Raw genomic sequence first — 18,107 nt, 5'->3', positions numbered from 1 at the left:
AATAAACCAGAAGATGGAGAACTATTGATGATGAGGAGAGCTTTGTGTCATATTGGAGGAGATGAAGAGCCCTTGCAGAGGAAGAATCTGTTGAAGACAAAATTTAAGGTATTCAGTAAGTGTTGTAAAGTTTTTATTGATAGTGGTAGTTCAGATAATCTTATTTCAGAAGAGATGGTGAATAAGTTGAAATTGGAGAGATTGAAACACCCTAAGCCTTATAAGATAGCATGGATTTAGGATGAACATAAGTTGTTAGTAAGTGAACAATGTTTGGTAAAATTGAAAATTGGGAATTATCATGATGAAGTCTTGTGTAATATTCTGCCTATGGATATTTGTCATCTTTTGTTGGGTAGACCTTGGTAGTTTGATAGACAGGCAGTACATGATGGGAGAAAGAATGCATACACTATTGTGCCCAATGGGATGAAGCAAACCTTGTTGCCTTTGGAGGAACCTTTGAAGAATGAAGTTTGTATGAATTCTAGAATTTGTTTGGTAGATGGAAGGAAATTAATGGATGGACTAAAACATGAGAATGTGTGCTTTGCCTTAATTCCTAAGAAGATGGAGAGTCTGGAACTGAAAGGAGAACACCCGAAAGTGATAAAAGATTTGCTGACAGAATATGCAGACATCATTTCAGATAATGTACTTAATGGATTGCCACATGTGAGAAGTATTAGTCATTGCATGGACTTGGTTCCTAGAGCTAGTTTGCCTAACAAAGATGCACACTGATTGACACCGATAGAGAATGAGGAATTGAATAGACAAGTGCAAGAGGTGTTGAAGAAAGGTTTGATGAGGGAGAGTCTGAGCCCTTGTGCAGTAGAAACGGTATTAGCACCTAAGAAGAATGGAGAATGGAGGATGTCTACTGATTCAAGAGTAATAAACAAGATCACAGTGAAATACCAGTTTCCTTTGCCTAGGATGGATGACATAATGGATTGTTTGAGTGGAGAAAAATACTTTACAAAGATTGATTTGAAGAGTGGATATCATCAGATTAGGATTAGAGAAGGTGATGAGTGGAAGACAACATTTAAGATAAATGAAGGGCTGTATGAATGGTTGGTGATGCCTTTTGGATTGACTAATGCATCGAGTACTTTCATGAGGCTGATGAATGAGGTATTGAATAAATTATTGGGTAAGTTTGTTATTGTGTATTTGGATGAAATTCTGATTTTCAGTAAGACAAAAGAGGAGCATTTGTTGTAGTTATGATAAATTTTGCAGAGATTGAGAGAAGAGAAGTTGTTGATCAATATCAAGAAGTGTACTTTCATGAAGGATAAGTTAATCTATTTGGGATGTGTGACATCAGAGGATGGTTTTAAGATGGACCCTGAGAAAGTGAAAGCAATTGTTGAATGGCCTACACTGGGAAGCATTGGAGGGTTAAGATCATTTCATGGATTGGCTAGTTTTTACTCGAAGTTTATTAGAAATTTCAGTTCAGTTTGTAACCCTATGACTGAGACCATGAGAGGAGATCAAAAGGAATTCAAGTGGACCACCTGTTGAAGTAGAAAGTGATTGAGCAGCCTGTGTTAGCTTTACCGAATTTCAATAAAGTATTTCAAGTGGATTGTGATGCAAGTGGAACAACAATAGGAGCAGTCTTGAGTCAAGAAGGAAGAGTAGTAGCCTATTCCAGTGAGAAATTGAATGATGCCTGGAGGAGATATTTAGTGTATGATCAGGAGTTTTGTCCCATAGTTAAAGCCTTGAAGAAGTGGAGACATTACCTGTTGCCTAAGGAGTTTGTGTTGTATATAGATCATCAAGCTTTGCAGTATTTGAACAGTTAGAGTAAGTTGAATCAGAGACATATGATATGGGTAGAACTCTTGCAGAGTTACACCTTTGTGTTGAAGCATAGAAGTGAGAAATGTAACAAAGTTGTTGATGCATTGAGTAGGAGAAGGAATTTGCTAACAGAGATAAGAGTGATAGTGTTAGGATTTGAAGATTTGAAGACCTTGTATGATGAAGACTTGGATTTTGTAGAACCTTGGAAAGCATGTAGAGAACCGGTTATGGTAGACTGAAGCAAATGGTTGTAGAGTTTGTCAAGTTGCAAAAGGTAGTAGTTAGAATGTGGGATTGTATAAACCTTTGATAGTACCGGTAAGACCTTGGGAGGATATAAGCATGGATTTTGTACTTGGATTGCCTAAGACACCGAGAGGGAATAATTCTATATTTGTGGTAGTGGATAGATTCTCAAAAATGGCTCATTTCATACCTTGTAAGAAGACATCAGATGCATTGCATGTAGCAAACCTATTTTTCAAAGAAGTGGTGAGATTGCATGGATTATGTAAGAGCATAGTTTCAGACAAAGATACTAAGTTTGTTGGCTATTTTTGGAGATCACTTTGGAAGAAGATGAAGATAGATTTGAAGTTCAGTTCTACTTTTCATCCACAAACTAATGGACAGATAGAAGTTGTTAACTGAAGTTTGGGAAATTTGTTAAGATGTTTAGTGGGAGATAAAACTGGAAGTTGGGATTTAATCCTTGCACAAGTAGAGTTTCCCTACAACAATTCAGTGAATAGAAGTATCGGAAGAAAACCTTTGAGATTGCTACCAGAGTGAATCCTAGAGGGATATCAGAATTGAAAGACATTAGAAGTGAAGACCGGAGGAGGTCAGAAGAAGAAGACTTTGCAGATCACATGGCAGCATTGCATATTTAGGTTAAGCAACATTTGGAAGACATGAACAACAAGTATAAGAAGAAGGCATATGAGAAGAGGAGACATAAGGAATTTGAAGTTGGCAATGAAGTGATAGTATATTTGAGGAATGAGAGATTCCCAGTTGGAACATATAATAAGTTGCAGATGAAGAAGTTTGGACCTTGAAGGATTTTGAGGAAGTTTAGTTCTGGAAATGCATATGAAATGGAGTTATCGGATAGTCTAAGTATTTCATGTATATTCAACATTGCAGATCTTCATGAGTACCATGAACCAAAATTCAATGAGAACAGTGTTGCAGAATTGGAGAAACAGTTACCTTAGAAGGAACTAGATTATATTGAAGAGATTTTGGACAATAAGATTGGGCGTAGTACCTGGAGCAGTGAGTATAAGGAATATCTTGTCAAGTGGATGGTCATACCAGTTGAAGATTCATCTTGGATTTATAAGGCAGAGGTAAACCACCTTGGTTTTCCTCTGACCCTGGTAAAGTGAGAGGCTCACTTTTTCAATAACCCTAGATGTTTGATGCAGGAGCATCCCCGGTTCATAGCAATCTTGCATCACCCAAAAAAAATTTCCTTTCTGATTTTTTTTTTTTTTTTTTCTATTTGCAGTTTCAGTTTTCCTTTCTATGTGTCTTGATTTTGGCTCATCGAACCCTATGGATTTGGATTCTACTTGAAGACTTGATCATCTTTCTTGCTTCCAGACCAAATTGCATTTGGATCATTTTCTAGTAAGATATCGCTATCGGTTTCCATGATAGTTTCCTGTTACCGGTTGCCTGGACCTATTCTGGTGATCTATCGGAACCCATTCAGAAGCTTGCAGAGCCTTGGGTGTTGATTCTGATGTTCCTTGGCATATGCCTGACCTTTTCCCATGATCTACGTTTCATCCTTTGAATTTTTCAGAGGAATCTCTTGGCTGAGGTCGACCTTGTTTATTTTGTATGTTAGGTCTTGTTCTTCGGGTTTTGATCGCTGTTGGGCTGACTGGATCCTTTGGATTGATATATATATGTTTGTAATTATACATTAGAATGGAAGGAATTAGAATCAATCAGAGAATCAAGTAGCTAGATTGTGCATAGAAGATAGATCATAAGATTCAAGGTCCCGGTTGTGACCTATTCTACTAGGCCCGTGAGCCGGTATGTTGTAACCCAGTTGTTATCGGTTGGATGTAATCAAATCTAATGCAATAAAATAATCTATTCTGCATTGCCTCCATCATATCTTTGTGTTTTCATTGTGATTACTCTTGCTGACCAGTCTAGATTGATCTCTTTGAGGTCCCTCCTCACTGGTGACTGCTTCAACCATACTCTTAAACTTTGTAGCTTGTGCGGAGCCTACCTCAAACAATTTTTTTCTGTAAATAATCTTACCTATAATGGTAAGAGAAATCATAAATGCTCTTTCCCTAATCTTCACACTATTCCCCTATTTACAATCATCCAAGATGGAATCAATACTCCCAAATATTTCATCGCTTGGTAACACATGTTTTTGATGCAATACCACTTTTTAGTTTTGTAGTCCGAGCTTGTTTTTATGAAAGAAACCACAAGGATAGTTGTTTGGGTAAGTGAGGTTTAATATTTGTGGATGTTGGAAGCATGACATGGTATTTGTGGTTACATTCTTATTCACATGGAGTTCTTGTTGATGGATGGGGTTTTAGAAGATTTCATGATTGTATTTGTAATGTTGCATTGCTGATAATACATATATGATAGATGCTTTTGGAAGTTGGTTTTTGCCTCATGAGGGTTTTCCTAGGGTATATTTTGTGTCATCTTTGATGTGTATGTTGTCTATTCTTTTCATATGGATTTTAAGTGATCATTTTGTTGATTTCTCAATTGGGTTATGTGGAAATTTTCATTGTATGGCTATAAGTTTCCATAAATGGATGTGTGTCACTTGTTGATTGGTAGACCTTGGTAGTTTTACCAGAAGGAGGGAACCAAACATACCTTGTTGCCTTTGCAAGAGCCAAAATAGGACAACCATAGTGGCAATAGTAAGGTGATGCTAGTAAGTGGGAAAGAGTTTGTAGATGGTGGGGAGAAAGAAGAAGTTGCAGTAGCAACCAAGTACCTGTGGTTCTTTATTTTTTTGAATGTTGCAAGAATGTGAATGGTGCTAACTTGCATGTAGGACAACCAATAGGAGACTTGAGGATAACCCAATTATAGTAGATAAACAAGAATCCCATGTTCTAAGGCAATACTAAATATTAGTCATATTCTTCATCAATAGAGAGTGGAGATAACAAAAAAAAATACGAAAGATGATCTTTTACTTCAAATTGCAGTCACTGAGGAAAAGTTGGTTGTATTGAGAGGAACTAGGACAAATATTTCAGTAGGGGATGAAGACGTAATATTTTAATTTTTACAATATTTTGATACAACTAAAATTTCTTTACATGAATGTGTCATGGTTACAATAGAGAGGTATGAGGAAGCCAAACAATATAGTGCATCAGTGGAGACAAGAAACATTTTAAACACCATGACTACTTTATCACATTTTGTTTATATTGATGATGAAATTGATTCTTCTAACTTGGGCAAAGACTTGGAAAGGTACAACAATGAGAGACTCCATGTATAATTATGGCCAAATGTTAACGATGATGAGATGGGGTGTGAAGACCACAATTTTGGTTGAAGAAGACAGATCGGGAGAAGTTAATGTTTCTAAAAGTTTGTCTTAAGATGAAATCAACAAGTTGACAACAAATGCAAGGAAAACCTGGGTGAAGTACTTTGATGTAGTGTGGACATGGATCCACAAGCGCATATGAATAAACCAATTCGTCATACTAAGTAAAGGAGACACTATTATACTCACATGTTGGAAGAAAAGAAAGAAGTAAATTTATAAAGGTTGCTAATTTCAAGCATAGGGAGTATGTTGCAAGTTGATAACAACTTGAAAGGGGATTTCTACTACCCAAATTATTTTGCAAGGTACGCTCACAAACAACTCACTTGGAAAGCCCGATGTAGGAGCATCACCCTCTTTTGGTTCTTATGTTTGCGTAGTTAGGTTTGTGTTCTTTGTTCAATTGGAGTTGACTACTTTCCTTTCTCCAACATGATTTTGTTTTTAGAAATTAGGGAACTTGTGTTTAACACTCGGGATCTAGAATCTTCCTAGAATCTATCTCCTCCAATCAACTCCCAATGTTAGTTATAGATCAAATAAACTCATTATATTAGTTACAAAATCAACTGCTTTGGGGGAGAGATTTAGTTTTTAACATGATTAGAGGCATTTTTAGAAACATAATAGTTCTAAAGTGGGAGACAAAGGGGGAACCGAGGAAAAAAGTGTGATCAACTCTTTGAAGGATGGCCTACTTATTAATTCTCAAATAGATGTTTGTCCAGTTGCTAATTGTATGGAATCTTTCCTTCCTGATGATGACTTAATTGCTAAAGTTCAAAAAATGGTTTTTGATCATAAAATTACCTTGAACTCGGATGTCACTGATAAATTAGTTGAAGCAACTGATTAGGATTTGGTTAATTTAAATTCTTCCTTGGTAATTTCCCCAACTCACAATCCTTTTGATATTCTCTCTGATAAAGTCCAGGAAGTGGATAATGCCTTGGGTTTAACTGGGGATGGGGATGGGAATGTGGGTTTTGATCCAATGATTGATACACCTTTGGTTCAATTCCTTTTATCCCCTACCTCACCATCTCCTTCTCCTGTGAAAAGAGGTAGGAAGCCAAAGGCATTCTACATGTAGTTAGAGATTGATGTTGGCATTCAGTCTACACTCTTGAGCCCAAAATCAGGGTTAGGTATTGATGCCATCCTAAATGGCACAAGGTTAGCAAATGATAAACAACACCAAAGACACAAAAACCGTTAGTGTTAGTCAATCAAAACTAATCTACAAAAGGCATATCAAGAGAGACACTAAAAACATGCTAATGTATCTAACTAAAGAAATAAAGATAATGAGACATCTCCAACTGTCTCTTAGCATGGCCTTAGCTCCTTTCTCCCTTGTTCCTCTCCTCTCCAAGTTCCAAAATAGTGTAGCTCTCAGCAGCTTTTTGTACTATGGATCCTTATGGAGGATTGAGATTGTAGTATAGCTCTAAATGTGAAATGAAAAGCTAATACTAATCTATTGATGCTAAAATGATATATTTTAACCAAAATGATAAGATGTTAGATTGCTTATGCTAAATGCTCTCTAAAAATGTCTATAGCCTAAATGCATACAAGTTTTCAGGATCTGGATTATGAAGGAATGGGCCCTATTTATAGGAAAAATGGAGCAATGGATGGCCAGGATTGAAAGGTTTAATCAAGGGTCAAGCTTGAAAGTTGGGGATCCATGTGCACAATTTGCACCAATAAAACGGTGACAAGTGTCAACATAGGGTTGGGTTGAGAGAAGGGGTTGGAGGCATTGAATGCCTGAGAAGACTTCATGGTTATCTAGAAGGTAAGGGTCAAGTCTAAATTAGGATTACCCATTGGATTAAGAGTTAATCCAAGGATAAACCTTTGTGCAAATGATTAAGAGATAATCATGGTCAAAGCATTAAAGGCCTGATGAGACCCTTGGGTGGGGTAGAGGTTGAGTCAAAACAAATGTTTTAACCATGTTTGAGGGTTTGGGTTAGCCATTAATGGTTTTTGAAGACTTTGTGGATTAAGTGGTTGAAGGTTGGAAGCTTTCAAAGGTTATCCAAGACTTTGAGACATTTAGTGGTTGAAGGTTGAAAGCCTTTAATGGTTATCAAAGACTTTTAGGCTTTGAGAAGTGACTTCCCTTTGCTTAGGAATGTGACAATAATTAGGGGATGGATTAGGCTAATTAGGAAGGGGTTAGAAGAATCTAGAAGGGGATTAGATTTTGCAAGTGGATTTGGTGGGTGAGGGAAAATAGGATTTTATTAAAAATAAAAATTCATTTATTTCAATAAATGTGTGCAAGTTGCATTTGTAGGAAAATGCAAGTGGGGGGATAATGATTTAAATAAATGTTTTATTTAATTTATTTAAAAGAGGAAAAGGGAGGTTTTAATTAAATAAATTGATTTTATTTATTTAATTAATTTGAATTTGATTTAATGAATTAATTAAAATAAATTGAATAATTTATTTAATTAATAGGAGAATGTTTGGAGATGAATTAATTAAATATTAATTTAATTAACTGATGGCTAGTGGATTTTTAATCAAATAAATAGCGAATATTTATTTAATTAAGTTGGACAGATTTGTGTGACTACAGGTATGAAAAAGACTAAATTTAGTCCTCCATTTACTCGGTTTGTGGCTTCCAAGTGTAGCTTGAGGGCTGAGTTGGAGAACGCGGATTTTGCAATTGAGAAGAGGGGAGAGATTGCCTCCCCTCAAGAGAAATGAGGATCATGTCTTGGAATGTTAGGGGCTTAAATTCCCCTAACAAAAGGTGCCTCATTAAATCATAGTTGGATTTAATGAAGTGCGATGTGTTACTTTTGCAAGAAACTAAGTTAAGTTGTCATGGTGCTGATTCTTTGTTTTCCAAATGGAAGTCTTGGAATTTTTGTGTCTCCCCTTCTACGGGGGCATCTGGGGGTTTGGCTTTTCTTTGGAAGGATGTGTCTATTGAGTTAAAGCTGGTTGTTTCTGCTCCCTTCTAGATGCTAGCCTTGGTTAAAAGTCATGTTTCGAATGTTAAAATCTAGTTGTTCAATGTGTATGGACCAATGTCAATTGGGGCTAAAAAAGCCCTTTGGGATTCTCTATCCGTTACCTTCTCCTCCCTTCATGACCAGTTTGTGGTTTTTGGAGGGGACTTTAATGCCATTTCCTCTTATGATGAGAAGTTTGGGGGTATTTTGCCCAATAAGCGTATCTTAGAGGACTTTTCTGCTTTCATTTCTAATAATGACCTGGTGGATTGTAAAACCTTGAATGGTCCATTTACTTGGACTAATAGGAGGAAATATTTCTTGTAGTTGGCTGAAAGACTGGATCATTTTTGGTTTCTAACAATTGGATTTCCTCTGATGTGGATGTTGTGGCCTTAGTTTTTCCTTATGCTAGTTTTGATCATTTTCCGGTTCTGTTATCTATCTTGGATGATAGAGCTCCTGGGTGTTCTTCTTTTAAGTTTGAACCAATGTGGTTTCGAGATCCATCCTTTCTTTTGCTTTTACAATCTTGGTGGTCCTCGACTTATTTTGTTCATGGAACTAGGATGTTTAGGTTTGTAAAAAAAATTTCTTATCTTAAGGAAGAAATTAAGAAATGAAATGTACTGCATTTTAAAAATATTTTCTCTAAGAAGCTTAAGATTCAGGAAGAACTCAAAGCTCTTAATGCTACGATTATGAAATGTGGCATGGATTCTGCTACTATGCTGAGGCATAAATCTTTGAATTCTCATCTTGAAGAGATTCTCTCTAGGGAAGAAATCTATTGGTGTTAGAAATATAGAGATCTATGGTTGTGTGAGGGTGATCGAAATACTGAATTCTTCCACACCTCAACTAAGATGAAAAGGCAACGTTGTAGGATCTCTTGTATTCAAAACCCTAATGGAGTTGTTATTTCTGAAGAGTCTGAGATTGCTATTGAGGCTATCCATTTTTTCAAGACTTTGCTATCTGAGGAGGCATATGGTTTCAATGATAGTTTTGCTTCTCCTATCCCAATCTTATATCTAATGAGGATAATGCAATTCTAATGGCACCTTTCTCTATTCAAGAAGTAAAAGAGGTTGTCTTTTCAATGTCACCTGACAAGGCTCCTGGTCAGGATGGTTTTACTACCCATTTTTTTCAAAAATCCTGGTCTTTCCTTGGGGAGGACCTTTGTCTTGTTTTAGAAGAGGCTAGGTGCAATAGGTCTATTTTGAGGGAGCTTAATTCAACTTTGGTTACCCTCATTCCAAAAAGTGATAATCCCAAATCTTTTGTGGATTTCCATCCAATTTCCACATGCAATACCTTATACAAAATTATTACGAAGGCTATTTCCTTGAGGCTTGCCAAGCTCATTCCAAAAATTGTCTCGGGTGAACAAAGGGGTTTTGTCCCTGGTAGGGAAAAGGCAGAAGGGGCCATTGTGGCCCATGAGATTCTGTATTCTATCTCTTAGTTGTCTATTCTAGCTATCATTCTAAAGTTGGATATGATGAAGGCATATGATAGGGTAAGTTGGCAAGCGCTCTTGTGTGTGCTTAAAAAATTTGGGTTTGGGATTAAATGGGTCAAATGGATTCAGGCATGTATTAGCACAGCTAGGTTCTCAGTGATTTTGAATGGTTCTCCATGTGGCTTTTGCGCCTCACTTAGAGGGCTCAGGAAAGGGGATCCGTTGTCAACTTTTTTGTTTATTATTTTGGCGGAAGCTCTTAGTAGAGCCATCTTAGGAGCTAGGGATAATGGAGCATGGAAGGGGATTTCCATTCCTCATATGGCTGAGAGTCATACTCATTGTTTATTCGCAGATGACACATTACTGTTTGGCAAAGCTACCATGGGGGAGGCTAAGGTCATTAATAGGATCATTATGGACTATTCTTTCTTCTCTGGACAAAAGGTTAATTGGGCCAAGTCAAAAAATTTCTTTCTTAATGTTTCCCCTCTGGTGTAGTCTATGTTGTCTCGCTTTTGGGTTTTCTCTATTGGCCAGTTCCCTTGTAAGTATTTAGGTATTCCATTTTTTACTGGTTCAGAGAAGCATACTTTTTGGGAGCGGATCTCGAGGGCCATTTCTTCAAGAATTATTTATTGGTCTCATAAGTGGTTATCTTTTTCTGGTAAAATCATGCTTATTAAAGTTGTTCTAAATGCGGTTCCCATCTATTTGTTATCTATTTTAAAGGCTCCTAAGAAGACTTTGGTTGCTCTACATTCAGTTTTAAGGTATTTTATATGGAATGATAATGTTAATAAGAAAGGTAGGATCCCTTTGTTGGCATGGGATAGGGTTTGCACTCCAAGAGACAAAGGGTGTGCAGGGGTTAAGGATCTTGGTAAGTAGAATTTGGCCCTTGGTGCTAAATTAGTCTTGAAGCTATATAAACAACCCTCCTCTAAGTGGGCATCTATTTTGTCTGCAAAATACTTTAAAAACTGTTCTAGGGAGGCCATCTTTACTACTTCCTCACTCCCTAAAGGGTCTGTAATCTGGAATTTCATGGTTGAGTGTAGATCTATCATTTTTCCAGGGTTGTCCTGGCTTATCCATAATGGTCGAAAGGCTAGGTTCTGGGAGGAAGTCTGGAATGGTTTCCCTGCACTTTCTAGCCTTAGGGATCGGTTGCCTCTTATGTCTTCCCTCGAATCTTCTTGGGGTTTATTTGTGGCTGATTAGTTTTTGTGGATTCCTCGGGCCTCTTACCTGTGGTGAGATGGATATCAATTGATTCTCTTCCGGTGGATCAAGATATTAAGTTTTCTTTTGTGGATGAGTTAAAGAAACGTCCATTACTCTTTTTAGAGGAGGATGATGAGCTTATTTGGACCTATTCAAAATTAGGGGAGTATTCGATTAAATAAGGGTATAGTTGTTTGTCTATAGATGTTAAGGGGGAGGACTTGCCATATAAGTTATTTTGGCACGCTGCCTATCTTCCTAAAGTAGGGGCTTTTGCTTGGTTGGTCGTTTAGGATAGAATTCTAACTGGCATGAGATTGGATAGGCTTGGCATCACTGTTGTTTTCCCTTGTGTCATGTGCAGAGGGTCCCTTGAATCAGTCGATCATCTCCTCCTTCATTGCCCCTTTGCTTCTCATTGTTGGTACTAGCTATCTAATAAGTTAAATTGGAGTTCTTCTCTATGTAGGGAGCTCAGGTCTCACTTCATGAGTTGGCCTTTGTTATATCCATCTTCATTCTATGCTTGCCTTTGGTTAATTGCTCCTTTTGTTCTGATTTGGAAAATTTGGCTTGAGAGGAACAACAGGATTTTTAGGAAACACTCTTCGACTTTGCAAGATGTGCTCTTCTATATTGAGAAATCGATTTATGAGGCTGTCCTAGCCTTCATTTACAAGGGTATTAGTTTGCACAATACTTTCACTCCATGGGATAATTGGATTACCCGACATTGGCTAGCTTTACGGTCACTCCCTTTGATTGGGGCAATTTCTAAATCAAGGTATTCTTTAAATAGGAAGGAGGTGGTTTGGCTGCCTCCTCTAGCTTCTAAGTACAAATTGAACTTTGATGGAGCATCTTGTGGTAACCCTAGGAAATCTACCATTGGTATTGTGGTTTCTGATAATAAAGCTTGTATTATTAAAGCACAATGTCAGTGTATTGCTAGCGGGACCAATAATGTGGCCGAGCTTCATGCCCTTTCTAATAGGCTTGATTTGCTCCTTTCATTGCATCTATTGGATGTTGTGATAGAAGGTGACTCTCAGGTTGTTTTTTACATGGTCACTAATCTCTCATCACATTCTTGGCATCTAAAATATTGGTTGGACAAGATACTTGCTCAGCTTGAGTTTTTTAATTCCTTCTCTATGATCCACTATTATAGGGAAGCCAACAAGGTGGCAGACTTCTTGGCTAATAAAACATTGGATGAGGATATCTAATCTTTGGCTGATGTAGATTCCAATATTTTACCACCTCACCCAGTTTAATTGGTCCTAACCTATTTGTAGAATCACGACTTCATACCTTGTTTGGTGATTATATTCAGGCATGTAGTTTAATGTGGTGTTGGTGGCCTTTTTTGGTCTTCATATCCTCACTAAGTCTGCATTATTGTGTGTAATTCTAGTCTGGATACAGTTTGGGGATTTTTATTTTAATAGGTTGGGACTTGTGGTGCGGGAGTGTCTTGTAATCATGCTTTACACAATTAAAAAATTAAAAAATGATAAGCGTGCTTACCATAGTTTCAAGTGGCTATTGCTTGGGTTTTTGTTTGTCCAAAGCATGATGCCTGCACGAGGTTTTATTTATGATGATCTTTGATGCCCGTACTACGGGCGGCTTACTTGAAGTTTTAATGATTGTTTTCATTTCTTCTTTTGCGGTGGCCGATTTGGAATTACTTTTGGCATTACTTCTTTTCATTTGGGGGATCTCATTCATGTGGCTATCTTGTTTTATTTTTGTCAAACTTATGTCTATTGATGGCCATGTTTATTGCGAAGAAGTTTTCATCATTTTTTCTTAAGGTGGTGGCCTGTGGTTGTTTCTTCGCACGCTTGATGTGGGTTTGCTTGTGCTGATATTATCTATTGCGTCCTTTGGTGGCCGTGCTTGTTCTCTCATAATGGCATTTGTTGTCTTTATAATCCCGTATTCTCTCTTGTATTTGCATTATCTCTTTTATGGAGTCTATGGGCTATAGAATATTGATGCCTATTAAGCAACATGACTTCCATGACTCTCATGATTTTGATGATGAAAAGCTTGGCCATCTATTTCAAATTTATTCTCTGGATTTCTCTCTAGCTTTTCACAAGGTTTTGGGAAAATGATGGTTGGTGGAAAATGTAGGTTGCTTTCTTGCTAAGGTTGCATCTCATTTTTTCACTATCTATATGGACTTGCTCCTGGATTCTTCTATGGTCAGGGCACTTTTTGATGCATACTTCCATCCCTTTTTCTATACTGTTGCTGATTTGGATAGTGCATTGTCTCTCTATCATTATGAATTTGGCAATTTTGATTATGGTGGTTTCCTACCTCATTCTCGATTACTATCTTCTGGCTGGCACAAGGAACTTCTTTCAATTATAAGGAATGACTTGATTTCTAACCTTTATGATGATACTTTGTTTTCCTTGGTAGCTCTATTAGATCATGTTTTGCTAGATTGTTTGGCGGCAACTATCAATATATTTTCAGGTATTCACTTTCTCCTAGATTTGATGGAATCAGTAATGTCTTCGCCAACTTTAGTTTTGCCTATTCAGATGGTTCCTCCTACAGCTCTCATTGATGATGTTATCCCCCCTTCTTCTCCTTTGTTGGAAAGCACTAGCTCATGGTTTCTGAATTCATAATGTAATTATCTCAGTCAGAGAGTTTTTTGTACTCATTATAGGGGGTTGGGTTTTTGCTGCCCATTTTGGCGATTATTTTATCTTGGGTGGGCCTCTTATCTAGTTTTTATTTATGAGCTAGACCGGAGGTTTTCTTTACCTGGTTCTTTCCTACCGGTGCTCTTTGAACCAGGTTGTAAAAAAATTATAAAATTAATAAAATTTAGTGGTTTACCACTTTTATCAAAAAATAAATTATCATGTCAATAACATTACTATTCAAATAAAAAGAATAATTCTTAAATAATTATAAACTAAAAATTAAATCGATATTAGAAGGGGGTCTTGATCATTAGAGTTATTCCTAAATTAAATCGATATTAGAAGGGGGTCTTGATCATTAGAGTTATTCCTTCCTACATCAAGAAGGTCTTGTTTTTTCTTCCACTAGCTCTTAATTGGTGAGAGTGGTGTTTTCTCTCTATAAGGTTATAATTAGAAATCTTGAACACTAGGAAAAATTTGAGTTGTACTTGGTCGCAAAATGACAAGCACTGTTTGAGGAAAATTGAATTAGTCATTGAGGGTCTAACCAAGCCATTAAGAGGATTCAAGAGGGGGAAAAGTATGTGATTATTGTCCACCTTGATGAGTAGTAGGTAGAGACTAGCCAAAACACTACCTAGTTAATAGCAAAAAAAAACATCTTCAACAATTATAAGTGGCAATAAGAAGTTTGAAGGATATTAAAAATAATAGTACCAAGAAAGTCTAAACACAACAAAATTAATTTAGAGTAAGTTTAGTTGTTTTGGTATATTGAAAGTTTCCACTTTTCAAATTTTCCTCATTATGAAGGGTCTTCTCAAATTAGGGCATGCCATTGACATTGAATGTCTTTGATATGTTTGAAATTTATCTCTTCAATACATTATAGAGAGTGTTCTTGAATTGGACTAGTAATTAGCATCAAATGTCTTTGATATATATTGAAATTTTACTCTCTTTAGTTGCCTCTCATTGTAGAGAGTGTTCTTAATTTATAGAAAATGTCACTAGTAGTAGCAAATTTATTTAATATACTATGTTTTTCTCTTTAGCATTCCCTTATTGTGAAGATTCTTCCTAAATTGAGATGGGTCACCAACATCAAATGTCTTTCTCTCTTTACTTTTCCCTCATTGTGGAGTATTCTTGAAGCAAGAAAGGTCACTAACATTGAATGTCTTTCATATACTAAAAGTTCGCTCTCTTCAATTTGCTCTCATTATAGAGAACCATTTCAAATTTAAATCAGTCACTAAAATCAAATGTCTTTGATATTCTTAAAAAATTATCTCCTCAATTTGTGCCAAACCAAGTTAGCACCCTCAATTATTTTATTAATACTTTTAAACAACCTCTCTTGATTGTTCTCTCAAATTTTAGGTTGCTCCTATATGTTTTTCACCTACTTGGCTAGCTTAACATTGTGACTTAAACAAGTGTTGGGCAAAAATTATATATGCATGTTAGACCATTTGGCTAGCATTTTAAAAAACCCAATGCACTAACACATTGGGCTAAAGGCTAATAACCTAATGCATGAGAGGAATAAAATATCATGTATTAAACTTATACATTATACATATACTACTTCGACCTTATGGAATTCTAGACTAGTTTGAGAGCTTATAATTACTACCAATCTTGAATAGAATTCTAGTACACTTTCAAGGAGTTTCATAACATCTTCTTTCATAATCATTGATCCAAACATCGTCAATTAATTTTTAATAATTTTTTTAATTGGTTTATGAGGTCTTATATACTTTGTGATTCTTGTCTGTTTAATATAAATATATAATATCATTTTAACATCTTTAGATTAATATAATTTATCTCAAGCTTCTTTTGCTATTTTTGGATCATTGTAAAATTATTATAATCAAACTCAAAAGTATACAAAATTATGTCTTATCTTATTTTATCTCTCAATTACTCATTAAATTTGGATCTTAAGAATCTTTACTTTGAATTCCTTCTAGCTTAAACAAATCAATTTTCAAAAAAATCATCTCCATTTTGAACCTCCAATGATTAAATCTTACACTATCAAAATAATTCTAAAATAAATACAATAATTTAAAATAATTAATAAATAAAAAATAGTTCTTATATAAAATAATTCTTTTTTGTTTATTTTCTTTAATCAATCATATTTAGGATATGTATACAAGTTGACTAATTTTATACATGCAGCATATACTTATTTTCATAATATTCAAAGCAACATATTAGAACTAGCTTATGAAGTCTACACGAATGTAATGCGAGTCCAGGAAATTCTATAATTTTTAACAATAAGACTTGCTGACATTTCTTGGGGTAGGAATAGCTCTCAGTGGTACAGTTCTTTGTAGAGTTATTCCAAATGTCTCAGACATATCAATACCTGCCTCATTGCCCATAGGAATGGACCAAGTGAAAGCTTGCAGCAATGATCCCACCACCAAATGAATAAGTCTGTGTGCCAGTGGAAGCCCAAGGCATATCCTTCTTCCTGCTCCAAATGGTAACAATTCAAAGTCCTGTCCTTTGTAATCAATGTTGGATTCCAAAAACCTATCTGGATTAAAATTTAAGGGATCTTTCCACACGCTAGGGTCTCTCCCAATGGCCCATGCATTCACAAGCACATGGGTATTCTCTGGAATAAAAAACCCACTAATCTCACAAGACATATCTGCTCTTCTGATGATCAATGGGGCTAGAGGGTGTAATCGAAACACTTCTTTCACTACTGCTCGGAGATATGGAAGATTTGCTATGTCTGCCTCCTCCATTCTTCTCTTCACACCCACAACATCATCCAGCTCTTCTTGGGATTTTTTCATTAGTGCTGGTTTTCTCAGAAGTTCTGTCATTGTCCATTCAATTGTTGCTGAAGTTGTGTCGATCCCTGCAATGAACACGTCCTGACAAAACTCTGTTATTAGTAGTGGCAACCGTGTGAATGATGAATTCGACTTGAGTTTTATAAAGCACTGTGCCATACAAAACTGAAGTGATGGTCATGAGTAGGCTAAGCTATAATACAATGCTCCAACTACTGATGGAGATCACATTAAGACAACTATTATGTAGGAAAATAGTACAAAGAAAAAAACTAATCTAATGGCACCATGAAGGGGGCCTATAAGGTTTTCTTAGAGGAGCTGCTGTCCTCAGTGTATAATGAAATAAGATCTAACAAACTGTCAATATGTTTACCTCTGCTTATCAATAAAAAAAGGTTGGATGTATCAATGTTGGTGCTCTGGGATTCCCCTTTAAATTATAGAAAAATATATTTGAAAAGAAACCAACCATTGTTATACTGTTATATGGAAACAAATCCCTGATTGCTTAGCCCAAATTTGATTTTCTAGTCATTTCTATGTTGACGAAGATGAAGATGCTTTGGAGACTGGTATGTAAAAGTTTTCTAGCCAGATCGGTGTTAAAAGAAGAGGACGATGCTTGGAGGACTAGTATCTTTAATTTTCAAATGTATAAATTTATTAAATTTTTATAATGTTGTTTTGTTTTTGGATTTGAATGTGTAAGTTTTATGAGCATCAATGTTTTGGATCACACTGGATGATCTTTCATTTGGATGTCAGAGAGCTAAAAGAGGTGGATAACAGAATGTGATACGAATGTTGATGTTCCTTTAGCTCTCTAACATCATGATAATAGATCATGAAATGTGATTGAAAATGTTAATACTCAAAAATCTTATACAATCAAATCTAAAAACAAAACAGTATTAATTATCCATCATTTTTATTTGTAACTAAATAAATTTTCTTTAAAAATGTACACACGCGTGTCAAGCTTTTACTATGAGTGTATTTATCATATATGTACATGTGAAGAAATCATAACTATGCGGTTTAAGATTTTCCTTTATGTCAAATTTTTCTGAGGAATATGGCTTACCATCAGCAGTGCCTTGATGTTCTCCAGAGTAAGTTGTGTGCCATCTTCTCTCAAGTCCAACATTACATCCAGAAAATCCTTCACTTCATTACACATGTTATCAAAGCGTTGGGCCAAACTGTTAGCTTTACTATTCAATCCCTGCAGATCAAACCTCCCCAGAAAAGGAAAAAAGTTGGATAAATTCGGAAACCTTGCCAACTGGAGGGCTTTTCGTACCATGCTCTTAAACTCTGCAGCTTGTGCAGAGCCTGTCTCAAACAATTGTTTACCACAAATCAAGCTGCAGAGCCTGTCTCAAACAATTGTTTACCACAAATCATCTTACCTATAACGGTAAGAGAAATAAAAAACGCTCTTTCCCCAATCTTCACACTACTCCCCTGTTTACAATCCTCCAAGATGGAATCACTACTCCTAAAGACTTC

At 36.1% G+C, this 18,107-nt stretch overlaps 1 protein-coding gene across 1 annotated transcript in view; it reads right to left on the bottom strand.

Moving 5' to 3' along the window:
* Positions 1-16,021: 16,021 nt before the first annotated feature.
* The window catches only part of LOC131040562 (geraniol 8-hydroxylase), a 55,272-nt gene continuing 53,186 nt past the window's right edge, over positions 16,022-18,107 (bottom strand). Inside the window, exon 2 of the mRNA XM_057973504.2 lies at positions 16,022-16,673. Coding sequence (XP_057829487.2) covers positions 16,053-16,673 — 621 coding nt within the window. The 3' untranslated portion in view covers positions 16,022-16,052. The remainder of the gene's footprint in view (positions 16,674-18,107) is intronic.

This window comes from Cryptomeria japonica, chromosome 4, assembly GCF_030272615.1.
Source record: "Cryptomeria japonica chromosome 4, Sugi_1.0, whole genome shotgun sequence".
NCBI lineage: Eukaryota > Viridiplantae > Streptophyta > Pinopsida > Cupressales > Cupressaceae > Cryptomeria > Cryptomeria japonica.
Note: the sequence above shows the minus strand (reverse complement) of the source record. Positions and strands in the feature narration are given on the sequence as shown.